The 23354-nt window shown below is 36.6% G+C and overlaps 1 protein-coding gene across 1 annotated transcript; it reads left to right on the top strand.

The window, feature by feature from the left end:
- Positions 1 to 3541: 3541 nt before the first annotated feature.
- LOC136762894 (homeobox protein EMX1-like) lies at positions 3542 to 21049 on the top strand. The gene is made up of 3 exons (XM_066716484.1): positions 3542 to 4321; positions 16921 to 17105; positions 19032 to 21049. The coding sequence occupies exons 1-3, from the start codon at positions 3982 to 3984 to the stop codon at positions 19197 to 19199; spliced, it is 693 nt and encodes a 230-aa protein (XP_066572581.1). The 5' UTR covers positions 3542 to 3981; the 3' UTR covers positions 19200 to 21049.
- Positions 21050 to 23354: the final 2305 nt, after the last annotated feature.

Raw genomic sequence — 23354 nt, 5'->3', positions numbered from 1 at the left:
AAAAAGCTGAGAGTGAAAGCTATTAATTATATACCAAGGAATTAGGTGGGCAGGGGCAAGGAGGGAGGAGGCAGAGCTGTTCTCAAACCCTGGAGGGTCCCTCCCCAGCTTGGTTCACATAGGGTTCCTCTGAGCTCCCCTTGAATAGCACAAGCAGGGGATGCTTTTGTGCCTGCACTGAGCCACGATTGTCACACATGAAAGGGGTGACATCTGTCCTGTTTTTTGTTTTTTTTTGTTTGTTTTTGAAGGGGGGGTGAGCTCTGGTCTATTTTCCTCGAGATTGTTACTGACAATAGAGGTTAATCTAGTCATCTTACTACATACAGAGCACAGTGATTTTATTATTATTATTATTATTATTATTATTATTATTATTATTATTATTATTATTATTATTATTATTATTATTGCCGTTTCTCTTTGATACCTAAAACCTAAAACGGTTCAGGCGCGCAGGCGAATTCTCAAAAGCGGTTTGAACGTAATTAACAGGTGAAGGAGTAAAAATGGGGAGCAGCTGTATGGTTGGCCACAGAATGATTACCGACAATAATAACAGGGTTTGGAGGTGAATAGGGATTGCAGTACTGGGTGTATGTTATATCACAATTTCAGAATTTCCCCATGGTCTGTTGCACTTTGTTTGTCTTGGCGAAGTGGAGACCCAGTAGGCCATTCTTATCTGTATGGTGTACCTGTACTGGGGCATCAACAAAATTATGAACACAAAATTCAAACACAAATAACACAGACTGGTCAACACATTCCTTGGAGATGGAAGTTTCAATAACATGGGCTGGCCTCAATTCCAGACTTGCAGGCCTTTGGTAGCTGTATTTTATACAAGGCAACCCCCCCCACACTGGAACCATTCCACAGCTGGGCACTGCCCCGAGAGATGAGGGGAGGAGAATCCCTTGCCAGCGTAGGGACTGTTTGGGTGGGGGCAGGACTGGTCATTGTTGGACTTCTGCTGTTGCTCAGGGTGACCGTTTCCAGTAATGAGCGGTGTTCCCATACTTCTAGGGTGTGTGTGTGTGTGTGCGTGTGTGTGTGTGTAAAGGGAGAGGAAGGAGGGGGGAATCATTCTTAAAATTGTTCCTGGCACAGTGTTTTGCTGGCACACATCTGAATATTGTATCAAAACTGCAATTCCATGTTCACACCATTTTACATATGACTTTGACATGTGTGTAAGGATACAAAACACAAACCTGTTACTCCTCCATTCTTTTAAACATCTGTACAACAGGAATGGTGTATTGTGTTGTCATTTAACTGGTTGTCTGTCCACAATAAAATATCGATTTAAGTTATCATTGATTTATTCTCATACTAATTCATAGTTTAGTCATTAAAATACGAGCTGATCCTAAATTGATTTAGTAAATTGGCTGGACAAATTAAAAATTAACCCTAATACTTATAGGATTACAGTACAGTAAAACCTGATTGTTTCACAAGTAGTGACGATTAAAACATTCAATGTATTTTTTTCTTTAAAGGTTGAATGAATGAATGAATGAATTAAGGGATGGATAATAGATGGATGAAGGAAGGAAGGAGAGAATAACCATCAACCAAATTTTTTTTTTTAATAAACAAATAAGACGAAAACGCATTTGAATGTTTTTATTAGAAACATCCAATAAGACAGAATGAGACAGAAAACGTAAACGACTGAAATAAAACTCCAGAAGGACTATTATATCTCAATTAAATTGATGCAATATAATTAAACAATATTACTTTTTAGAAAATCTTTTTATTTTATTTTATTTCATTTAAAGTGGATTTCCACGGTTTGTCCAACTGTTTAATTGAATTGCCATGTGGTTAAAGCCCATTGACGAAATTTAAATCTGGTGAAATTACACCTTAATTTACAAATTAATCAATAATTAAAACCAATAATTAAGATCAATACTAATAATCATAATAATCATAATAATCATAATAATTTAGGCTACACCGAAGTGCGACCAACTATACTTCCTAGAAATCTTTCTCACTTCTCAACATCCTCGTTTATCTTAAAATCCCCCGTGATTGACATGATCCTATTGGGTGTTTGCTCGCACATTATAACAATCTCAAACAGTTGAAAGTAATCTCTTCAAGTATGACGATGTGACATGTTGACTATGTAACAAAACAATTGTTTTAAAATGACTGAAGAATCCAACGGGGAAAAGTGTATTTTGTATGAATATTGCACTATATATTCCCTTCAGTTAGTTTACAGCGGGTGGAGATCTAAACCATATCGGTCTTCGTGTATGCTTTCACAATCTACTATGTCATCTATTAAGGTGCAAAACAAATGTTTTCCTTCTGATGCATTTATGTTTGTTTGATTGTTTTGCTTTTTAAATTGGTCTTTTAATTGGTCTGCACATTTTACATCAGTATTAATCTGATTTCTAGAAAGTTTTACATATATATTGTATATCCTCTGTGTTCAATGTGTTCAAATTAACGCAACCACCTTTATCTCTCTCTCTCTCTCTCTCTCTCTCTCTCTCCTCTCTCTCTCTATCTCTGTATCTCAACGCATATTCTTGGAGGGGGCGCTGTAAACATTTATGTATTTATTTACTGCACAATTAATTGTATTTATTTGGCGTGGGTGTCTACATATCTATATCTATGTGTGTGTGTGTGTCGGTCATCACGTGAAAGCACATTAAGTTTTATCATACTGAACAACTTCATATGGCCGTCCTCTCTGTGGTAATTATTTCACCAAAAGAAAAAAAAAGATTGCATTATTTATGTACAATTCAGATTGACAGAGTAAATTCTTCTTCTTCCTCTTCTGACTACTACTACTACTACTACTACTACTACTACTACTACTACTACTACTACTACTACTACTACTACTACTGCAAATGTAGTTGGATGACATGTGGATTTATCACAAAATACACACCTTGCCAACTGCTGATGAGCACCGCTATCTTTTAATGATTATTAAATATTCTATGCAGATCGACAGTGTAATATTAGATAAGTGTCCGATTTACTAAAACATACATATCTGTTATTAGTACTCGGAGTAGTTGAAGCAAAGTTAGGTTAAGACACACTATTATTATTATTATTATTATTATTATTATTATTATTATTATTATTATTATTATTATAGCCTATTTTTAAGAAACTATATATTGTATGTATTGTCGAATGCTGAAATGTACATATTCGTCTTTTTTCACCAAAAAAGCATACTTTATTGGGCTAGATTTACTAGCCACGTAAATCTGCATACTTTACAATCATCAGATCCAAGATGCAGGGTATTAAAAAAATAAAGCAATCACAAACACATTTGAATAACAGTTTGTTATTTGCACTTGAATTGTGCGTTGTTTCGTTGCACGGTCGCCTAATTTATGATGCTCTACATTAGGATTTGAAACCGAGCTGCCTCCGTGTGCGCATGCTCAGCACACCTCTGTCCGCAGGAGCCCCAGGGCAGGTATCGGGCTGGGTGAGTGACAGCTCTCTTTATCAAAGGCTGGCGGATCCGCAGTGCTGTCCTCAGCGCACACAAAATGTGACACTGCATCGGCGCTGTCATAGACATCAACCAGGATTCCTGTGCATCAAGCCTTTAATATGTAACTTTTATCTACAGCAACATTTATATTCATTTCTATTAGCATAAGCCAGGAGCATTTGAGCAAGACTAACTGTTTATGCAGTGTGCAACAATCTGAGGGGGGGGTGGGGGGCAGAACTCGTCTGTTTTAGATCTACAGGAAGTTTTAATAAGAGCGATATTGGTATCTGAAGGAGGCAGGCTGGGGAATGGATTGCTCGGTGGATTAATATGAGCATTGCGCAGGGTGGATTTTAAGGACATTTGCTGTTTTTAGTGTGAATCCGATAGTGCACTCATTTCCCTGCTGTGTTCAGTCTCGGGTGCTTTTCGCCGTCATTCGGACTCTCGCTTCCCCGTCTTTGGAGACCATGTACCAGTCTAGCAAGAAATGCTTCACCATCGAGTCGCTGGTCGGCAAAGAAACGAGTTCACCGGCCGGGGACGAACCCGTCCGCCCCACGGCTCTGAGGTTCACCGAATCGGTGCACCCTCCTCCCTTCGGGAGCTGCTTCCAGAGCACCGGCAGGACCATGTACAGCAGTCCGGAGCTGGTGTTCCCAGAGCCGGGGAGCCACGCCGCCAGCGCCGCTCTCTCGCTGCATCCTCTCCAGTTGCCCGCTCAGCCCTTCTTCAGCCCGCACCAGAGGGAAGCGCTCAACTTCTACCCGTGGGTGCTCAGAAACAGATACCTGGGACACCGATTTCAAGGCAAGTACTGGCATTTATTATTATTATTGTTGTTATTATTATATATTGAGCAGAACAGTTGTGTTGCCTCATCAGTTGTTTTACTTTGAACACAGAAAAGCTGCAGATTCCTGGGTATCCTAGCGCAATTCATTCCCGAGTAAAATGAGAACTTTCTGGTTGTTAAACTGATGCATTTAATGTTTCTTCATCATCATTAAAAAAGGCCCGCATCGTTTGGAAAATGTGCTATTTAATTTTTTTGTTTTTATTTTATAGTGAGTGCATATAAACATACCTTTGAAATAGCATTGGATTCATCCCATTCAAACGCTCATCTTTCAAATACAGGGAGTTCATACAGAAATTAATAATTGTTTATTCGTTAAATATTACAAGTAAAAACAGGCTAGACATATATATGTTTTTCATAATGTGTGTTGTACTATGCGTGCTGATAAATAATAGTCCGGTTCATGTTTTTTTTTTTTTATCTTTTTTAACTTCATGTGAGGCTGTGTTGCGTCATAAAACCTCACTATTTTTGAGCATATCTTACTGTCCTGAAAAATAGTAAAAGAGCCTGAATAAAAATACAAAATCTGACGCAGTTTGGCATGTTTTCATTGCAGAGCTGCAGGTTTGTATATTGTATATCACAGTGCTTAGCTCTGATCCAAGTGAATTTGTACACAGGCCTTTTGACTATGAAAGGAAAGTAGTGCCCTACGTGGACACAATCCGTTTCTTTTAACTGTCAACCTATAAGCCTGTGACCGAAAAAGCATACCGCATAGAAATATTCATAAAATAAATATATAAATACTTATTTTCAGTCAGACAAGTCCAAGGGGTGTCTATGTGTAATATAAATTGTGAACAATAGTGCATTTTAGAATAACATTTGCATCTTAGTGCACAATACAGTATTTAACTGCATATACAGTTAATTTAATTTGAACATCGCATTTAATTAAAAGCTAATACAGAATAACATTTCAGAATATATTTTTTTATCACTTACATTTTTAATCACTTACATAGCCCTGTACTTTCCAATAAATGACTAAACATATAAATGAATCAAATTGATTTTATATGGGTCTGCCCCTATATTTGTTGGTTTGATTTTGTTTTGTATTTTTGTATTTTTTGTAATACCTCACCCATATGTTAGCAGACACAGTGCAGGCTATCTAAATGTTACAGCCTTCGGTATAAACTATGCTATATAACGGCTCACAAATGCATTAAAATAATATTTCAATTCCATTATTGACTTAAATAAGCATACTGTTGGCTAGACATTCACCAACCCCAAAATCTCAAAGTACAACATTGTTTCCTATCGTGGTTTAATTTAATGTTAGAAGCCACTTTAATATTCAAAACGGGATAGGGTAAGACTTCGCAATTTGCGATTCGCAGCTGGGACAGTTTTGATTTGGTCTAGCCTTATGTGTAAAAATTAAAATCTAAATCGTATAGCTTTTATTATAATTTCTTTATTTTACATTAACCTATATTATTTCCCGTGGTTTTATTAAACATTTCACCTGAGCGAGGCTGATTATGCAGGATGCCAATTCAAGGTGTGCATTAGGCTACGGATTTAGTTGTTGTTTGCTGAATTATTTCCGCAGTTGTGCTAATAAATAGAATTTTAAGATAAAATAATAGCCTACTAGTTCATAGTAGCCAGTTGATTGGTTTGTTAGCACATTTGTGGAAGTTCCCTTGAAGTTGGATATTAAGATGAGGCCTATTTGGTTTCGTACATAAAAACAACATTGCACCACAATAACCCTTATCTTTATTTAAATAAAATGCATGATATTTTGAGTTACCAAATAAATTATATAGCCAGTTCCGCAATCACTTCTGGAATTGAAAATTAAATTAAATTATAATACAATGTCTTCTTCTTCTTTTGCTTCTTCTTCTTACTACTACTACTACTACTACTACTACTACTACTACTACCACCACCACTACTACTACTACTAGCACCACCAACAATATAAGCCTACTGCCAATGGTGATGATGATGATGATGATGATTATTATTGTTATTATTTCACCTTTTCAGTACTTTTTTCTCAAGCTGAGTACCAAGTATAAATGACATTGTAAAAAAGCTGGCCAATACAAACACACGTCAGAAATACCCCCTTTCAGTCATATGTGGTGGATATCCAATATATGGTTTGTGTTCAGGCAGGTAGTGCATCTCTATTGAATATTAGTTACACACACCTTCACGGGGTTGCGTTTAAACGTAGCCTCTGCGGTCGAGGTCTTTAATTGATAGTAATCGATCCTAATAATATATTTTTTTATTCCACGTGGAGGACTACAATAAAACAAAATGGAGAAAACAATACAAGCCTATAAAACGTGCGTTGGCATTTGTGAAATATCCAGCTTTTGCATAGGTTTACACAAGCAGTGTAACGTTTGTAATATTTATCATTATAATCATACATGCTAGTAGTAACTATTTTTACTGCTGTCCGAACCACTGCGTTTCATCTTTTCTATCTAGTTTCCTTTCTAATTTTAAAAAAGTTGAAAAACCCTGCTTTATATCAACAATTAACCGCATGGCCCAAATACAACTTTGGAAAAAATTAAGAGGGAACTGCAATTTTTTCTTAAATCAGCATCTCTACATGTATGGCAGCCATTCCAATCCATTCATATTTGTATTTGGAATTGGGGAGGAATGTTGTCAGTAGTTTAAAGCATAAAACAAAAATGTTCATTTTACCCAAACACATACCTATAAATAGTAAAACCAGAGAAACTGATAATTTTAGTGGTCTCTTAATTTTTTCCAGAGCTGTATATAAACAGGCCACATCCCCATAGCCTACATAACTTTATCATACTTCAAATTACAAACGTACACGTATCCATATATTAACACACTGTATTTAAATATTAATGTGAGGGATATAATTCCTGAACGTGTTTCTGTGTATATTTTGAAATTAGTTTTTACTTCAATACTTTGTAGGACCAACATTTCGTTTTTTTAACGCCGCCTAAAAGTCAGTTTTACTGGTTTGTACAACGTTGACAATAATTTAATATTATTGACTATTTTGTTACATTTGACTAAATATTCAAGTCAACCCAGTTTGTATCAGTAGTTATAAAAACAAACAAACACAAAAACACAAACAACTTTTTTTTTTTTTGTATTCACTTTATTTGTTAACTTTATATTTGGAGCGCTTCATGGACTTTCATTTTACAGGCATCGTTTCTGTGGATTGTGTGCACTACTGACAGCCATGGTGAAACTGATGCCCAAACGTATTTATTTTCTTCTATATCAGCCTTGTTCCTTATTAATTAGATAAATAGTCAAGCCATTGGTTTACGATCCCGATGCGTACTTTAACGTGCTTTTGGTTAACTTAATTAGAGTGCCCTGTGTGTAAAGTTCATCCATGATGTGCATAAACCAGTCAAACCGTGTTTTCAGTGTCTCAACTGTGAATTAACTACAGGCGTAAAATAAGAATCGATGAGTCAGCGAAAGTCAACAGCATCATTATATCTTCCCTTATGTCCTCCTGTCAACAATACATTGTATGGTCGTTCGTGTTGGTGCGATCGGACTGAAAAAAATCAAACCAAACAAGAGCCTGTCATCATTTGAGTCTCACGCCCTTTCAGGGATGATATGGTGAGCTAAAAGTAAGATATTGAGCAGTGAAATTAACTGAAACATTGTAATTGGACCGATCCAACTGGGATGGCCTACGGTGACCGCTAGTCTAATTTCACATTAGCACCTTAGGACGGGGCAGCCAGGAAGATCCGTCAATATTCAAGAACATCGGTCATGTTCAAACAGCCGTGAAAAAGGTGTGAAATTCAATATCGTTTGACTTTTTTTCTGTTCCACAAATGAATGGCGAGGGATTCATTTTAGGTGTGGTAATGTTGAAATTGTTGAAGTTAATAATAATTAGAGCAGGTTGCTTTCATTTTCATTTTCATTTATATCGTGGTTCTAATCTGAATTCATTCTACCCCATCATCGTCATTATTATTATTATTATTATTATTATTATTATTATTATTATTATTATTATTATTATTATCAAAGTTGTACTGATGGCATTTTGGGGCGCACCTATATATCTTGTCACCTGTTAAGTGTAATTTTAAATGCTTCTTAATCATTTCAGCAACTTTTACTTAACAAGAAAAGTTTAAAACGTGTACAGGGAAATTCTCGGAGTAAAATAACAGGAATTAAACTGTCTTGGGTCTTTGGCACCATTAATCTTAGTGTGAGCAGCCTGTGGCAAATGCCGCATGCTGTAATTATACTGTATATAAGTGCGTGTGGCATTTAGTGGAAGTCAGACTCCTTTTACCTGTGAATAAAAAAATAAAAGAAAAAAAACTGTGTATATTCTCACCGTGTAATCTTTCATAAGAGAATCTCGATTGTAGTTTTTTAACCCTCTGTAATGACACGATTGTCAAGTACGGATTGGCTCTAGACGTTTTAAGATTAGACTGTGACGCTATACATTTGTGTTCTGAGAACTGTCATCTTGGAATTTTCGGGATGGAATACATTGTTTTCTGAGCTTCATGTTTATTTTTTTATTTTGTATGCACCCTACCTTGCAGCTGGAGTTACTTGAGTTATTTACCTAGTTGGCAGCACACAAATGCCCCGAGAGTGCGTGGTGGCTGTTGGGTGGTCCCCGATAACAAAGCAATTTGTTAAACCAGAAGGATCAATAACTCTCGTTGTTCCTCCCGCCTCAGCCCGGTGCCTGTGCAGTCTCAGGTGCGCACTGATCGGCCTCGGTCCTCGGGGTATATCCCGGCTAATTGGTGGAAGTCAGAGGTTGTTGTTACTGTTACTCAGATCCGGGGGTTAGATAAAGCCCTTTTGTTTACAGACAGAGCAGATCTGCGCACTAATGGTGTCCAATAACCGTGAAAACGATTGTTTAGACAAGCCTAAATACGGCCAAGGGGATTGAGTGCGAAAGGATTACCTGCTGTGAGTGTAATTTATTGTTTGCAATACACCTTAAAAAAAAAAAAAACTTCCTGAAAGTCTTTAAAACCTTAAAATCGTTACAAAATAACACGCCATGCAAAGTAAACAGGATACCTGGCAGCACCTTGTTCAGGTAACCTGTACAGGTGTCTATACCTGCAAAGCGTACTGGCCATAACGGTGTCGGAGCGACTATCTACAGTAAATGACTTGCCTTTGTGCTGGTGTTTTATCCTAATGACACGCATTTTGAAGACGGTCTGTTCTAACTACACAAACTGTAACTACTCCAATATCGATATTTCTACAGAAAACTTTAATTTTATGTTTTCAATAGTTTTAACTCATTTGGTTACTATCTACTACGCAGATTGCGTATTGATACACAATGCAAACAAAGTAAAATGCGCTGTGTTGTCCAAGTTGTAACTTATGTGTTCCAGAATACCAAACGCAATAATAGAGCAGTTTAATTCAGCTTCCACTGTGCAGGTTGATGCTCATTTTAATATAGCAAGGCTTTGTAAGATGTGTGTCTAAAATCAATACACACGTCAAGCATGCTTGGTTTAATGTCTGGTTTCATTGTCTTTAATCTTGAGCATGCAGCCTTTCGTTATTTGATATATAGGGCCCCCTCTAAACGTCCTACAATACAGTAGGAACAATATGTACAGAAGTACAGAATGTGCTTTGTATGTGAGGGAGTCCGCACCCATTGGAATCCTGTACATTGTGATCTGGTCAAGTCATTTCAAATATTCTATTAAAGTTGTACTAGGCTGGTTTGTGAAGGGGTCTGCCAATCTACAATTCACAGAAAGAAGCCGTTGCCAAATCAGTCCCACCTATGACACCCTTGCTACCTACATTCCACTTCTTCTTTCATTCTTCATTGGACATTTCCCCCAAGTAACGCAAAGAGGAGAACAAACCCATTTGACCTCTCTGTGTTCTTTCTGTATATAACTTGGCCATGGGCAACACACACAAATTATAGGTTACCATTTTTGTATCTCAGTAGGGTTGAACCACTTTCAGATTGATAAGCATGTAGGATATTCAGGTGTGGCAGCGGAGGTGTAGAGGTGAGACAGGTAGCAGAATGCATTGGTGTTAAAGCCCTGAAACAGGCTACAATCAAGAAGCAATGCCAGATAAAGTCAGCAGCAAAGACAGACCCCTCAGCACCTGGACGTGCATCACCATAATAAGTGGAAAGAAGAATGTGACAACAGATACAAAGTGATCAGTAACACGTTTTTTGTTTTGTTTCTGTTTTGTTGTGTTTGTTATTTGTTAGGATGCCGAAGCATCCATTAAGTAGGAAGGATGCATTGTTGGATTCCACCTGTGTTTGGAGTTATTCAACCTATTAGACTGTTCCTGTCTTTCACAGCTTCCTTGTCAGGCTTTTATTTCGACTCAAGCAATAAGCAAATTCCGTCTGTCAAGCACTTGTCACACACACAGAGCATGAGGGAATAAAAAATGGAAGGACAGCCATCTCAGAACCAGTCATACAGTTTCATGGATACACTTTCATTCACGATTAAGGACATTTTCTTCAAAGCCTGCCGTTCTGTGGCTTTTTTGCGGTTGCGAGAGACAAACCTTTCAAATTCACCTTGTCAGTTTGCAGACCGTTTGTCATCACTTATGGACCTCATAAAGTGTACTGTTTACATTCTTCCACTTTACTGGAGCCACAATCCCTACATTATTATTTTTTTAATTTGGGGTGGGGAGTGGGTCTATTTGTATTTCATTGTCTTTTTCCAAGTTCAAAGGATTTTCAGCACACCAGCTGAGGATGCTTGTCAATGATATTGCTCCAAACCCCTCTCTGACAGGAACTATGCACACACCACCTGAAAGAGGCAGAACGCATTCCTCATTAGGCCAAACAAGGTTTCATTGTTATTCTTGGATCCTTGAGATACGCTGCAAGGTGTTTAAGTATAATGACACTAAAATGTAACGTATATTAATGGCAGCAGTCTTGTGAACACTTGTCAGGTATGACGAATACAAGTTCAGTCCTTCACAGAAATCTACTGATACTGTCATCCAACCGCTAAAGAGATAAAACCCCTTACGGTGTCCTGAAACTATTGTGAATGACCTTGTGCTTCAACACACCAACGGACTGTGGGTTAGGAGTCGATTTTCCACAAGCTTTTATCTCCTTTGCTGTGAGAAGTACGCTTGTCAAAGGCATTGTCTGTAGGCAAAACAGCTTGTTGATTTGAACACTCAAAAGACAAACCACAGATAGAGCGGGCTGACACAGTAAGTCCTTAGTCCTCTTTATTTCGAGTTAATGCCGGCGAGACTAAACTTTTGATTCCTCACCTGTGTGCAGCGGCAGTGACTGAAGTGTGAACACACTTTGCCACGAACCGACTGACGTTCTTGGTGTATCTCCTCAGATCCCTAAGAAAAACATAGGTGATGACTCCCTTGTCTAGAATTTTGGGGGATTTCTGACAGCATCTGATCCTGAGAGGATTGTATGTCTATAGCCTTAGATTTTGCATGTGCTGTGTTTCATTATGAGAGGATCAAGGAATAATTGGCTATGGATGGTTTGAATGGTGAGTCAGAATCCAGCATGCCTACACTGGGCTATGCTCAAACAGTATGGCTGGCCATGTTCTGTTTACACCTGTTTTATTTAATAAGAAGTAAAAAGCATTAAGCAATTATAATATTGAGAGTGTGATTTTGCTTGTCTGAGAAAAACGCTGTAAACATTGGGAGATGGAAAATACTTTGAATATGGAGAGCTTATAGTTAGCAGTGTAGAAGCCTTATGAGATGTCCTTCAGAGCTACAAAGTTTACTGTAGGTGGGCTTCCCTCTATTGGAACTTATAAAACATACACACACCCTAAACCAGATAAGGTGCAAAGTAAATTAACTACACATTGTACCCACACACTTGTATATTATGCTCCAAAAGAACTCAAGATCAAGGTTTTAAAAGGTTTTTGGGATCTACAAGAGATCTTCACCACCTTCTTCAGTCGGCAGTAGCAGGGAACTGACTTTGTACATCTTGTTTTGTGAAAGGAACCTTCAGCTAACAAGAGAAAATAGATCAGATCATTTAACAGAGTGACTGAGATATCTCCCTTGGGGGTCAGTCTGTGGTAATTGTGTCTGGAGACCCACACTGTCCTGTAAAGCCAGCCCAGGACTCGGGACTGTTGGATTTCCCCTCTCTACACCCGAGTTGTCCGGGGAAAAGGGGTGGTTCAGCACCCGATTAGAAATCACAAAGAGTTGAGTCAAAGCCACAGTTGATCAGCAGTTAGGCAGTACTTTCCAGACTAAATTGGTTGTGTCTTTGGACGAGGGATGGACACCCATCCTCACACCCAATTTGGTCTGCTGCAATGCATGTGCGTTGAAGTTGTGAGGTGACAGTTCTCTTTGGGGTTTACAAATCGAGAACGGAACAGAAGTATTGTGGGGAACAATCCTTCATGCTCCCAACGGCCTGCCTCCTCTCTCGTATTTGCGTTCATAAGCGTCATGTGACATGAGCTCTCCAACGGTTAACTCGGAAATTAGTGCGTGACCCCCACACCCTGTTTGGAGTCAGGGAGGTGTTCATTCTCAGTCCACTGTTGCTATCCCCACCCCCCCACCTCCACATCTCTGCCTTTGCCAACCGCCTTCGTACTCGTTTTGCTTAACCGTGCTTGAAACCGACTTTTGTTGTCTATAGTCTTTTCATGCAGGCACACCTCACTCAAACGGCGGTCACCAAATTTTATAAATGCATTTGCTTATGTAAAATATTTTCTTGTTTTTCACATGTTAATTTTAATAAACGGAATTTGCGGAGGAGCCTCCAGATGTTGCTTTGCAGAGGGTTGAATTAACAATGAAACCGTAGAAAGGGGGGGCAAGTTCCTATGGCGTTGTGGATGATAGGTCCAGACGTTAGTTCCTCACACTCTGATTTGCTTAATTTCATTTGAGTGTCTTAAACTACAATTGTTTTTGCATGTTTTCCAGCCCGTGTTATTTACTTATGATGCTTGATTTATGAAAAATAGACGTTATGGCTTAAATGCGTGCCAGTAAAGAGAAGGCATTAGTATATGACCTCCGATAGCTTAGTTCAACCCTCCAAGCTCGCGTGACATGCTTCAGAAGGTATCCTAACCGAATCAACTGTTGTTCACTTAGGCGACCATGTTGGCGGTTGATGTTTTGCTTTATTTTCTTTATCGATATAATACCGTTGTGACGGTGGGAATTCTGTCCAACCAGATGTCACTCTTCGATAAGCTTGGAAGACCTTAGGAGTAGAATCCAGATGCAATCAAACAAAGAACAATGAAGATGTTGGGCCATATTCATAACGTTTTAGAGTCATGTTAGGTTTACCACCTTTTTCTTAAAGACTCTGAATGGTATAGTTTAGATACAAGGAAGCATTTGAATAGCTTTTCTTAACTCAAATTAGCACTCTGAGAGTTTTATGTGACACTCACACAGTTTTTATTTTTGCATTAGGGAAAAAGGTGTTAACTTAACACAACTGTAGAAGTTTTATTAATATTTCCTAATGTGCCTTTGAACTTGTTTCAGCCAGTGCTGAGGAAACCTAATTGGTTAACCTAAGCAATAAAATGGTGGGGAAGAGTTTGCATATATAGATTCATTGGTTACCTTGACTAATATGTTTTGTCCTGTATCTATATAAAATAATAATAATAATAATAATAATAATAATAATAATAATAATAATAATAATAATAATAATGTGCTTATTTTCATATGGAGGATAATATCTAGGAGTACAGAGTTAGAAGCTTGGGAAATAGGCATAGTAATTCATTTGGGTTTGTTTCCAGCTGGTATTAACAGAACCACAGTCTTAGCTTTGTTAATATTCCTATATGCTAGGTTTTTATATTCTAATGTACAACAGAAAACATCCAAATACATTCATAAAAATACAGATGTATTTAATAAAAATGTATTAAAATTAATACATTTATATAAAAATGAATAAATATAAATTAAAGGAAAGTTTGTTTAAAAATACACTGTAGTACCAAATTAATCTGGAGATTAACTATTTTTAAGCAAATGAGAAAAACATAGTTGTAGAGAACTCTGACACCTTACAATATCACTGTTAATAATAATAGGATTCCTATGAACAATCCAAACCACCTAAATTAACTTAATCAAAATTGGTTATAAGATAGAATTTTTCAACATTGATTGTTATTGTGCGATCTGTTAGTAAAGTGAGCACACACTGATGCAGAGTGATTTTCAAATGGGCAAAATAAGAAGTTGGTTGCAAATTCATTTCCAAAACCACATTCAGGCCACACAATATGTCATGTATGCACTTTTCACATCTTTAAAAACATACCAGAAGTGATGCAGGCATTTAAAATTACTTTTGGAAGCGACTTTTGTGTGTATCCAGGTTTGATTCAAACATCATGCCCCAGTGTGACCTTCTGCCTGGTGTGGGGCCATATTCTACATACCGTTGTGTTGAGGAGTGCTCCGTTTTGTGCTTGGAGGATTGTCCCACACAGATTACCTTCGTGGCAAGGCTGCTTCTTTTCATTGTGGCAGGGTTCTGTGTATATGTGGATTAAAAAAAAACGAGAATGGAACACATTTTGTGAATGTTAATACTGAAGAGGCTTGTATGCGCCTGCCCAGTGGAAATAAATTAAAATGATTTCCATTTCTACCTATGGGCAAGTAAAAACAACACAACTTTACAGCAAAAGTATTACATTTTTGATTAAGTTGTATTTATCTTGGATTTCACAGAAGTCCTGACAACAACTCCAAGGTTTCTAGGCTTTAGAAACTGGTAGAAGTGTCCTAGGGACTTGTAAGCTTCAATGCCTAAAGATGTATTGTTCCAGCTTGTATTCCAGCCTGTTCAGAGCCTTATCGAACACAATCACTGGAATAGCTGTACGCAGAACGGATCTCATCATTTTCACATAAAACTGATTTGCACATTGTGTGGGGATTGAAACACCTATGTTTGTTCTGTATTGGAGGGTAAATATCCCTCTCTCAAAAACAAAAAGCAACAAGTTTCCAAAACATGAATCTATAAATAAATACGTACATAAATGAGAAGCCGTTCTTTATATTTAGTAAGAGCAACATCTTTGGAAGGTTGCATGTGTGGTAGTGCCTTAGGGCTCCAAAGCAATCTGTGAGGTACTTGCACCCCAGGAGCCCACATAACCAATACCACAGTCAGCATGCCAGCAAGTGTCCTGTCACCTTCTCGTAATGCCCTGGTTCTCCAGCTGTGGTCCACAAACTCCCTTCGGGTGGTCTAAGGAAACAGAGCCACAGCTGAGATTATGGATGCGTTTGCCACTCAAACTATAGAAGCAGGAAGCATATGAAATGATTGATCTAATTTGGAAGTGGCAACATGGAAAGCAGCCTATTTTATGGCTCTGGAGCTATATGGGTGGCTAAAACAACTTTCCTTAAGCGTTTATGTACCTTTCGCATGTGGGTGTGTATGTGTGACTGTGTTTACCTATATCTCTGTTTTCAGATAGTCCACAAAAACTAGATGTAAGTTGCACTGCTGTCCCATCTGACAATTTCTGCTTTGCGGTAATCATCAGTTTGATTATTATTTCCACAGCCCTTGATAAATGTATGTCCAAAAGAAAATATATGATACTAAAGAAATTATACTAAAATGTAGCAGTGTAACGGAAAGTGTGATTATTATTGAAAGTGATTTTTATTTGCCTGTGGTGTTCTGTTAAATTAAATCGCAAGTTTGTTCCACTACAACCTAAAGAAATAGAACCAGTGTTTTAATGTACTTGTATTGCTAATAAAATACCATACGGAATAATTATCAACATATACAAAAGCATATTCATAAATATCTCAAAATAAATTCTGGTGCAGTTTCTGAAAGTATATTTAGATCAGCCAACATTAGGCTGCAGTGACTTACTACGCTTACCACACGGATGTTAGATTTCATTATAGATTCCAGGGATAAACTCTGGGAAAAGCCTCCTGGTAGTTCTCAACTCTACAATAAAGGACAGACTCTATTCTGAAGACTAGAGGCTCCTACAACTCACTTGGCACCTTCACCAACTTGGCCCTGGTACTTGTTTTATCCATGCTGCCCATGTATAGTACTCAACAAGTTGCCAGAAGCGTGATGAAGCACTGATGCAATAAAATAAAGTACGGAACATCTGGAAAACAAGAAGCATATATCTGAACTAGTACGAGCAGGAAGAAAGCAGACCAGGGATTAGGAAACAACCACGTTATTAAGACTGAGAACTGGAACTGAAATTTTCAACTGAAACCTGTGTTTAGTTAAATGCTGTGAATTGGTTTTGATGAACCGAGATTTACAGCTTTTCATGTGATGTGTCAAACTCGCCACTCCTTGCCTCCCCCTACACCAAACTAGTGGTATGTTAGACCTCTCTATTACAAAGGAGATTTCTGTTAAGACTTAATTTCTGTTTTTATTTTTAATTACCACTACTGACCCCCTTCTCTTGGTCTAATTCAGGTGATGACAGCAACCCCGAAAATCTCCTTCTGCACGGCCCGTTCTCCAGAAAGCCGAAACGCATCCGAACCGCGTTTTCCCCCTCGCAGCTGCTGCGGCTGGAGAGGGCGTTTGAGAAGAACCACTATGTGGTGGGAGCGGAGCGGAAACAGCTGGCCAACGGGCTATGTCTGACGGAGACGCAGGTGAGAAATGCGCCCCCAGCTATGGAGCATTATAAGGGCCAAAATGATCGGCGGCCCCCAGGTGAGCGGAAAAGCCCGGGCGCATTCCAGTGATGAAGGATGTGTGCAAACACGCAGTCTCCGTGGCCCTGCAGGACAGAGGGGTCTCTGAAGAAACACATGAGACAAAACCTCATAAACGATTGCAATTTTGATTTGATTCACATTGATTGGGTTCCATTTTCTCGGATTTCTGTTACAGGTTGCTAAATCATGATCATATATTTACATCGAACAATTAATTATTAATTGATACGTTTAGGTAATTTAACTGAAAAGTATACAATTCTGTTGTGTTTCTTTATTTAAAAAAATTACAATAATAACAGTTTCCAAATATATGCAAATACAAGGCATTTTACTAAACATTAGTTCAGTACAATATATTACTATTATAATATATATATAAAAACTACAGTCCTATGACACATTAAAATGAGCAAAATTTCTGAAACAGGCCTTTGATGAGGCACCACCAAGCTTGCTCTGTTTTGTGCTTAGTGTTTTGCCACATTTTAATGATCTCTTTGCCAAATCTACCAATATAGTATTACTGTGTTCTACTGCTCAACTCAATAATAATAATAATAATAATAATAATAATAATAATAATAATAATAATAATAATAATATGTATATATTTGATGTATACCCTTATTTTTAATTTATACATTTATTTAAAACTTTTCAGGTTCACATGTCTCATGCAATCATTTAAATAAACTACATACTGAGCTAATGTGACATGACCAAAAGTCCTGAACAAGAAGAAAAATATATAAAAGGTATTTTCTACAGTGGGTAACTGTAATATTTTACTGGCTAACATAATTCGAAGCCTAAGGCATGACAATGCCTTGACAAGAAAATGAATGAACTGGTAGTTCCTTTGGTGGGGATTTACCTGTTCTTTGTACTACATCGGTACAGAGAGAAGTAATGGGATCCTTCCATTTTAAAGCTTAAGAGAAATATATATGATCATGATTATATGCTACAGGAAATCTTTAGGCCTGAGGTGAAGTAGATTTTGAAATGGTAATCCTTGTATGTTGTCTGTTTCAGTGAAACATTTACTCCAGTAAAGGAAACTGTTAAAAAAAAGAATTCCAAGGATTGAAACTACAACTTCTACGTATCTGGTGTTTGCCTTTTTTTTCTTCCAAATGTTGAATTATATAGCTCATGACTTTCTGAATTGCTAGGTACACAACTACAACAAAACTCTTCATAGGACTCTAAAACATTGTCTAATGACACATACATCCACATCAAGTAAGTGGTGCACTTGAAACAAAACAGACAGCTATAATTTAGACAAGCAATCACTTGGTACCACCATAAAAGATGTAAGATTGTTTCACGCAACTATAAATAAGAGATTTAAGATTGTCTCTTAAACATATAATATAAAACCAAAGAAAATATATTGTTTGCAGCACAATATAATTTGGAATTCCCTAACGTATTAGCATTGAGTTTGTAGGCATTAACAATTATCTTCTTAATTCTATTAAAGGTCTACATGTAATGTAGAGTTTAAATTTAGAGAACTTTTCCTAAGTATTACAAAAAGTATTTATGTATTAGATTCGGAAATATTGAATTACAACTTATATTAAAAATCTCTTTGAATCCTGACTGTGATTTGGTATATAGCTTATTTTAAAGCTTATTGTAAAAATAGTATGATTCTTAAGTATGTTCAAGGTTGTTTTATGAAGAAAATTGCAATTTTTTTAGAAATTAAACTTAACAAGAAAGAAATAAGGAGTTGATTTTCACAAATCTTTAAGACAATATACATAAAGTTAGAATATTTTCCTCAAACTAAAGAAGAGGAAGTAAAGTATGCTATCCTAAAGGGTGATCTTTCATTATCTTTAGGTCAAAGTTTGGTTCCAGAACAGAAGGACTAAACATAAGAGGCAGAAGTTGGAGGAAGAATCGCCGGAGTCTCAGCAGAAACGGAAAGGCAGCCAACACGTTAACCGGTGGAGGGTGGCGACCAGACAAGGCAGCCCTGAAGACATTGACGTCATATCAGAGGACTGACATCGCAGGAAGTAGACGTCAGCAGCACACCAGCCAATCAATCTGTCAATCAACAAGAGGAGCTGTCAGCATTAGCTGAAAGTGAGAAAAACAACCACAATAAAAAAACACACTTTGCACCGTTTACCGAAGTGAAACTGTCAAAGACTACGAACAAGAGAAACGCAAATGCTGTTCCTAACCGCCGCTTGGTCACGGCAGGATTAATGAAGAAAGGCTTGTCATCACAAAGCATGGGTTAACTACGTCGAAAACACTATGAACCCATTGTGCTGTTGAATGTCAGCACTGCGTTCATTGTAACAGTGAGGAGGCATTCAGACTGAAACAATGCATCTTTCTTTTTCTGGAGGTTGGTCTGCTGCCCACCTGGACAGTACATGTTCCTTTTCCCTATTTAACTACTACATAATGATCATGGAATTTAATGTTTCTTTAATTGTTTGTTTCCTTCCAGGTTACTGGGGTTTCTTGAACCCCTTGTAATTATTGTTAACAAAGCACAATGTGGACAAAATATAAGCCTTCAATACTGGATAAAAAAAGACACATGTCAACTATAAATAAAAACAGCAGTTTTAAAGAAATAGTCTATGCAATCTTGAATCAATGAAATAACCATCCTCATCATTCAGAGAATATATATATGTACACAATGTAACACACTGGATTAAATAGTTCCTTTATTTTGTGCCCATGCATAACAGTTTGGGATGGCCACTATATTAGAATGAAAAATACCAGTTAGGCAAGTACAAAATTTGAACTCAAATATAACTTCACAGATTATTTTTCTTACTTTTTTTGTCTTGATTTTATTTATGAAGCAGTGTGTAGGCCCTTTGTTCTTTTATTTTTATGGGAGGCTTGAAGTGAAAATGTGTCTTTTTATCTCAGGGTGTGCATGTTGTAGACTATCATAGCATCTGAAATGTACAAGAAAAAAAATAGCAAAGCATGAACATACAACGGAACTCAATGTTTGTGCCTACTGTGTCTCTTGCGAAGGGAGAAATCAAATCACTGGAGAGAGGAAAACACACACACATTTTTGTTGTTGCAGGCTCCTTATTTACGTGACTGAAACTGTACGATGCTGTTGGAGAATACTGCAGTATCTGACTTAAAAAGAAGAAAAGGAAAAATACTTTCCCATTATAATTTATTGAATCAGAAAGTGAATCCAGACTGGGAAGAGAAGCAACAAAGAAACTTTGGGGTGCTTTTTTAATTTCAAACAGCAAAAGTCAAACGACAATGACAACAACAACAACTTTGTATTAAAAGCTGCTTGCCAAGCACTTCATTTTGATGGCTACAGGATTTCAGAAGAAAGTGTGAGAGTGTTCAGTCTTCACTCTTACAGTCATTTTATCTCCTTGAACTGGAACAGAATAAATGGGCATTTAAACAGAATACATTTCAAGGTTTCAGAATATGATTTATATCAAAAGTCTTGAATTGGTTATTTCAAGAGCAATACCTTTTTTTTCTTTTTTTTTATAAATATGATTAATAAATATTTCTTAATTTGTTTAATAAATTTCATAATAAAAAATAAAAATAAGTATAATGCTTTTCCCGGTTATGTTTCTTCCTGAAAGCATATCTTGTAAATTTAAACAACAGGGAAAATTGTACGAAAGCAAAAATGCTCAAATATGATGTACATAGATAATACGAGTTGTGTGTCTCTTCTATTTTTTGTAAGCACTGGTTGTAAAATATTTTTATTTCTGTCTTGATTGTATACTCATGTTTTATTTTATTTTTTAACAGGAAACCATGTGGACTAATAATACATAGTCTATGGAAGTATCTTCTTTTTAAAAAATAATAATAAAAAATATTTGTTTGAATGAGATTTCTTGTCTGTAGATCAAAATTACAGATCACAACTGATATTTCAGTTGATTTTCATTAATGTAGCTGGGCTGGATATAAACTAGTGCTATTCATAAGTAGTTTGTAGTAAGAATAATTTGTATTAATAGTATCATTCAAAGAATGGGCTATTAATTTTCTTATATAAACTAAAATTAATTTAAAATATTATGATAGTGGTAGTGTTGATTCTCCATTAGTATAGGCATAGATGTGATTATATCAGAATGGTTTTACTCTTTTCTTATGTTCATAAACACACACACACACACACACACACACACACACACACACACACAATATTTCAATTATTCTTACCATGGGTCTAATGTATTGTAGAAGGAAAACATTTATTTTATATTGATCTACACTAGTTATTATTTGATTATTAGTAGATGTTGCTATGAAGACAAAGCATTGCAATACAAGTATAGGTAACAGTTTCTGAATGGAGAATAAAAAGCACATATGGATGCTATAAATAAAACAGGATATGGGTTTTAGCAAACAGAAAAGGTGTGATTTTGAAATGTATGTAGAATGTATTGAAATCAGAAAGTTTTCACCTTTACAAGTCTGGTTTGCCATATCCATTGTCACCTGATTACTGTATTTCCCCTTTTCAGTGTTATATCTGGCACTAGACTAGTGCAGGATTTTCTTTAAAACAATGTTTTTGGTATATTATATGTTTATTGTTAAGGTTAGAAAGCAATGTGGTGGATCTATTTCTGTATTTAGGAACATGCATGTTGCATGTGGACCGTCCCTTTTTAGATCATCAACCCCGGTAAGATATACCTTTTGGCCAAAAAGCCGACATTTTAGTTTGAGATTGGGGAGTAGTTGTCATTCTCGTTTATTGATTTTAAACTCCACGTATTTCAACCGGTCCGATGTCAGATGTCATCTTGAAACATCTGTCAAGACAGTATGCGACGGGTTTTGTTTCTGGCTAACTGTCAATCCGAGGACACCAGTCAACACATGCAGTCTGCGTCAAGGTAAGTTTGCATCACCAACCTTCGTCATTGTTCAGTACTAAATAACCAAATAAAACACTTGTACGCATGCATACAGTCGTTTAAACTGAGAAGACTTTACTGCATTTGAAATGTTGTTTACCTAAGTGGAATGGTTCATTTAATTGTTCTGCTAATGTATTGTTTAAGCTTGTACTGACTCATGGCAGCCTGTGGTCAATGTATTATATAAATGGTCCCTTTTTAATGAGATAAGTGTTTTATTGTGAAATGACTTAAATAACTTTTGAATTTAAGTGCAACAAAACTACATTATTGTTGTTTTAGTTGTTGGCGTTATTGTTACTGAATACGCCAGGAAATAGATGTGATTCAGTGGTTGATTTGAATCTTAACAGTATTGTTTGTCCAATAAATCTTAAGAAATTATCAAATAATAATTATTAGGCCATATGAATCGAAGAGATAGATCGAATAAAATGTTAAAAACCATCCACTGCAGTGTTCTCACATTAGAAGCAATATTTGTTGGTGTACAAACTACATTTAGTTTTTTCTGACACAATATGTATTAACAGACTTCTCCTGACAAAACCTTCACCGTGCTGCTCACCTGTTTCTCCTCATGAGAAAAAATAAAGTGAGGAATTGTATCCAGTGTTGCGGGGTGCTTAATTGAGGTTATGAAAGCAAATGAGAGGTTTCTTTATTACTTTGGGCAATAGTGTGTTATTCATTTATAAAAGGTCCGGGTGAACACAAAGTTGAATACAATTTGTGGTGTTGTTTTTCGTTTTGTATGGGTATTTAACAAAAACAAATTTTATTCCAAAGTTATTCTTATTAATTTAGCCTACTTGTTTTATAGAATATATACATTAATTAAGTATATGAAATGTTAATACAAAAACACTGGAGACGAACCTATTTTAAAACTTCAGGATCATATTTTAATATATCCTACGCTTCCTAATATTGTTCTAAAAAATACTTAATTACAATAATCAAATACTAATGATTATATGTTTTATTTAAATGTAAATGTGTCTACATATTCTCAAATATAGTCATTTAGAGCCGAGATGGCCGGGATTGTGTATTTTTCACTTTTCCAGGGGGTTGGGGGAAACTTTTTATCAGCACCACACATTACTGTATGCTTTTGCGTAACTGTTAGGTTTCTGATTTGCCATTGTACTCGTCTGATTGCCCAAGATCTGAAATATATATTGAAAGGCAAAGATAATAATCATAATCATTCTATTAGTGGTGTGAATGTGCCCGGGTT

The sequence above is a fragment of the Amia ocellicauda genome, chromosome 11 (genome assembly GCF_036373705.1).
Source record: "Amia ocellicauda isolate fAmiCal2 chromosome 11, fAmiCal2.hap1, whole genome shotgun sequence".
Lineage (NCBI taxonomy): Eukaryota > Metazoa > Chordata > Actinopteri > Amiiformes > Amiidae > Amia > Amia ocellicauda.
The sequence above is the reverse complement of the archived record's forward strand: the minus strand, read 5'-3'. Positions and strand labels throughout refer to the sequence as shown.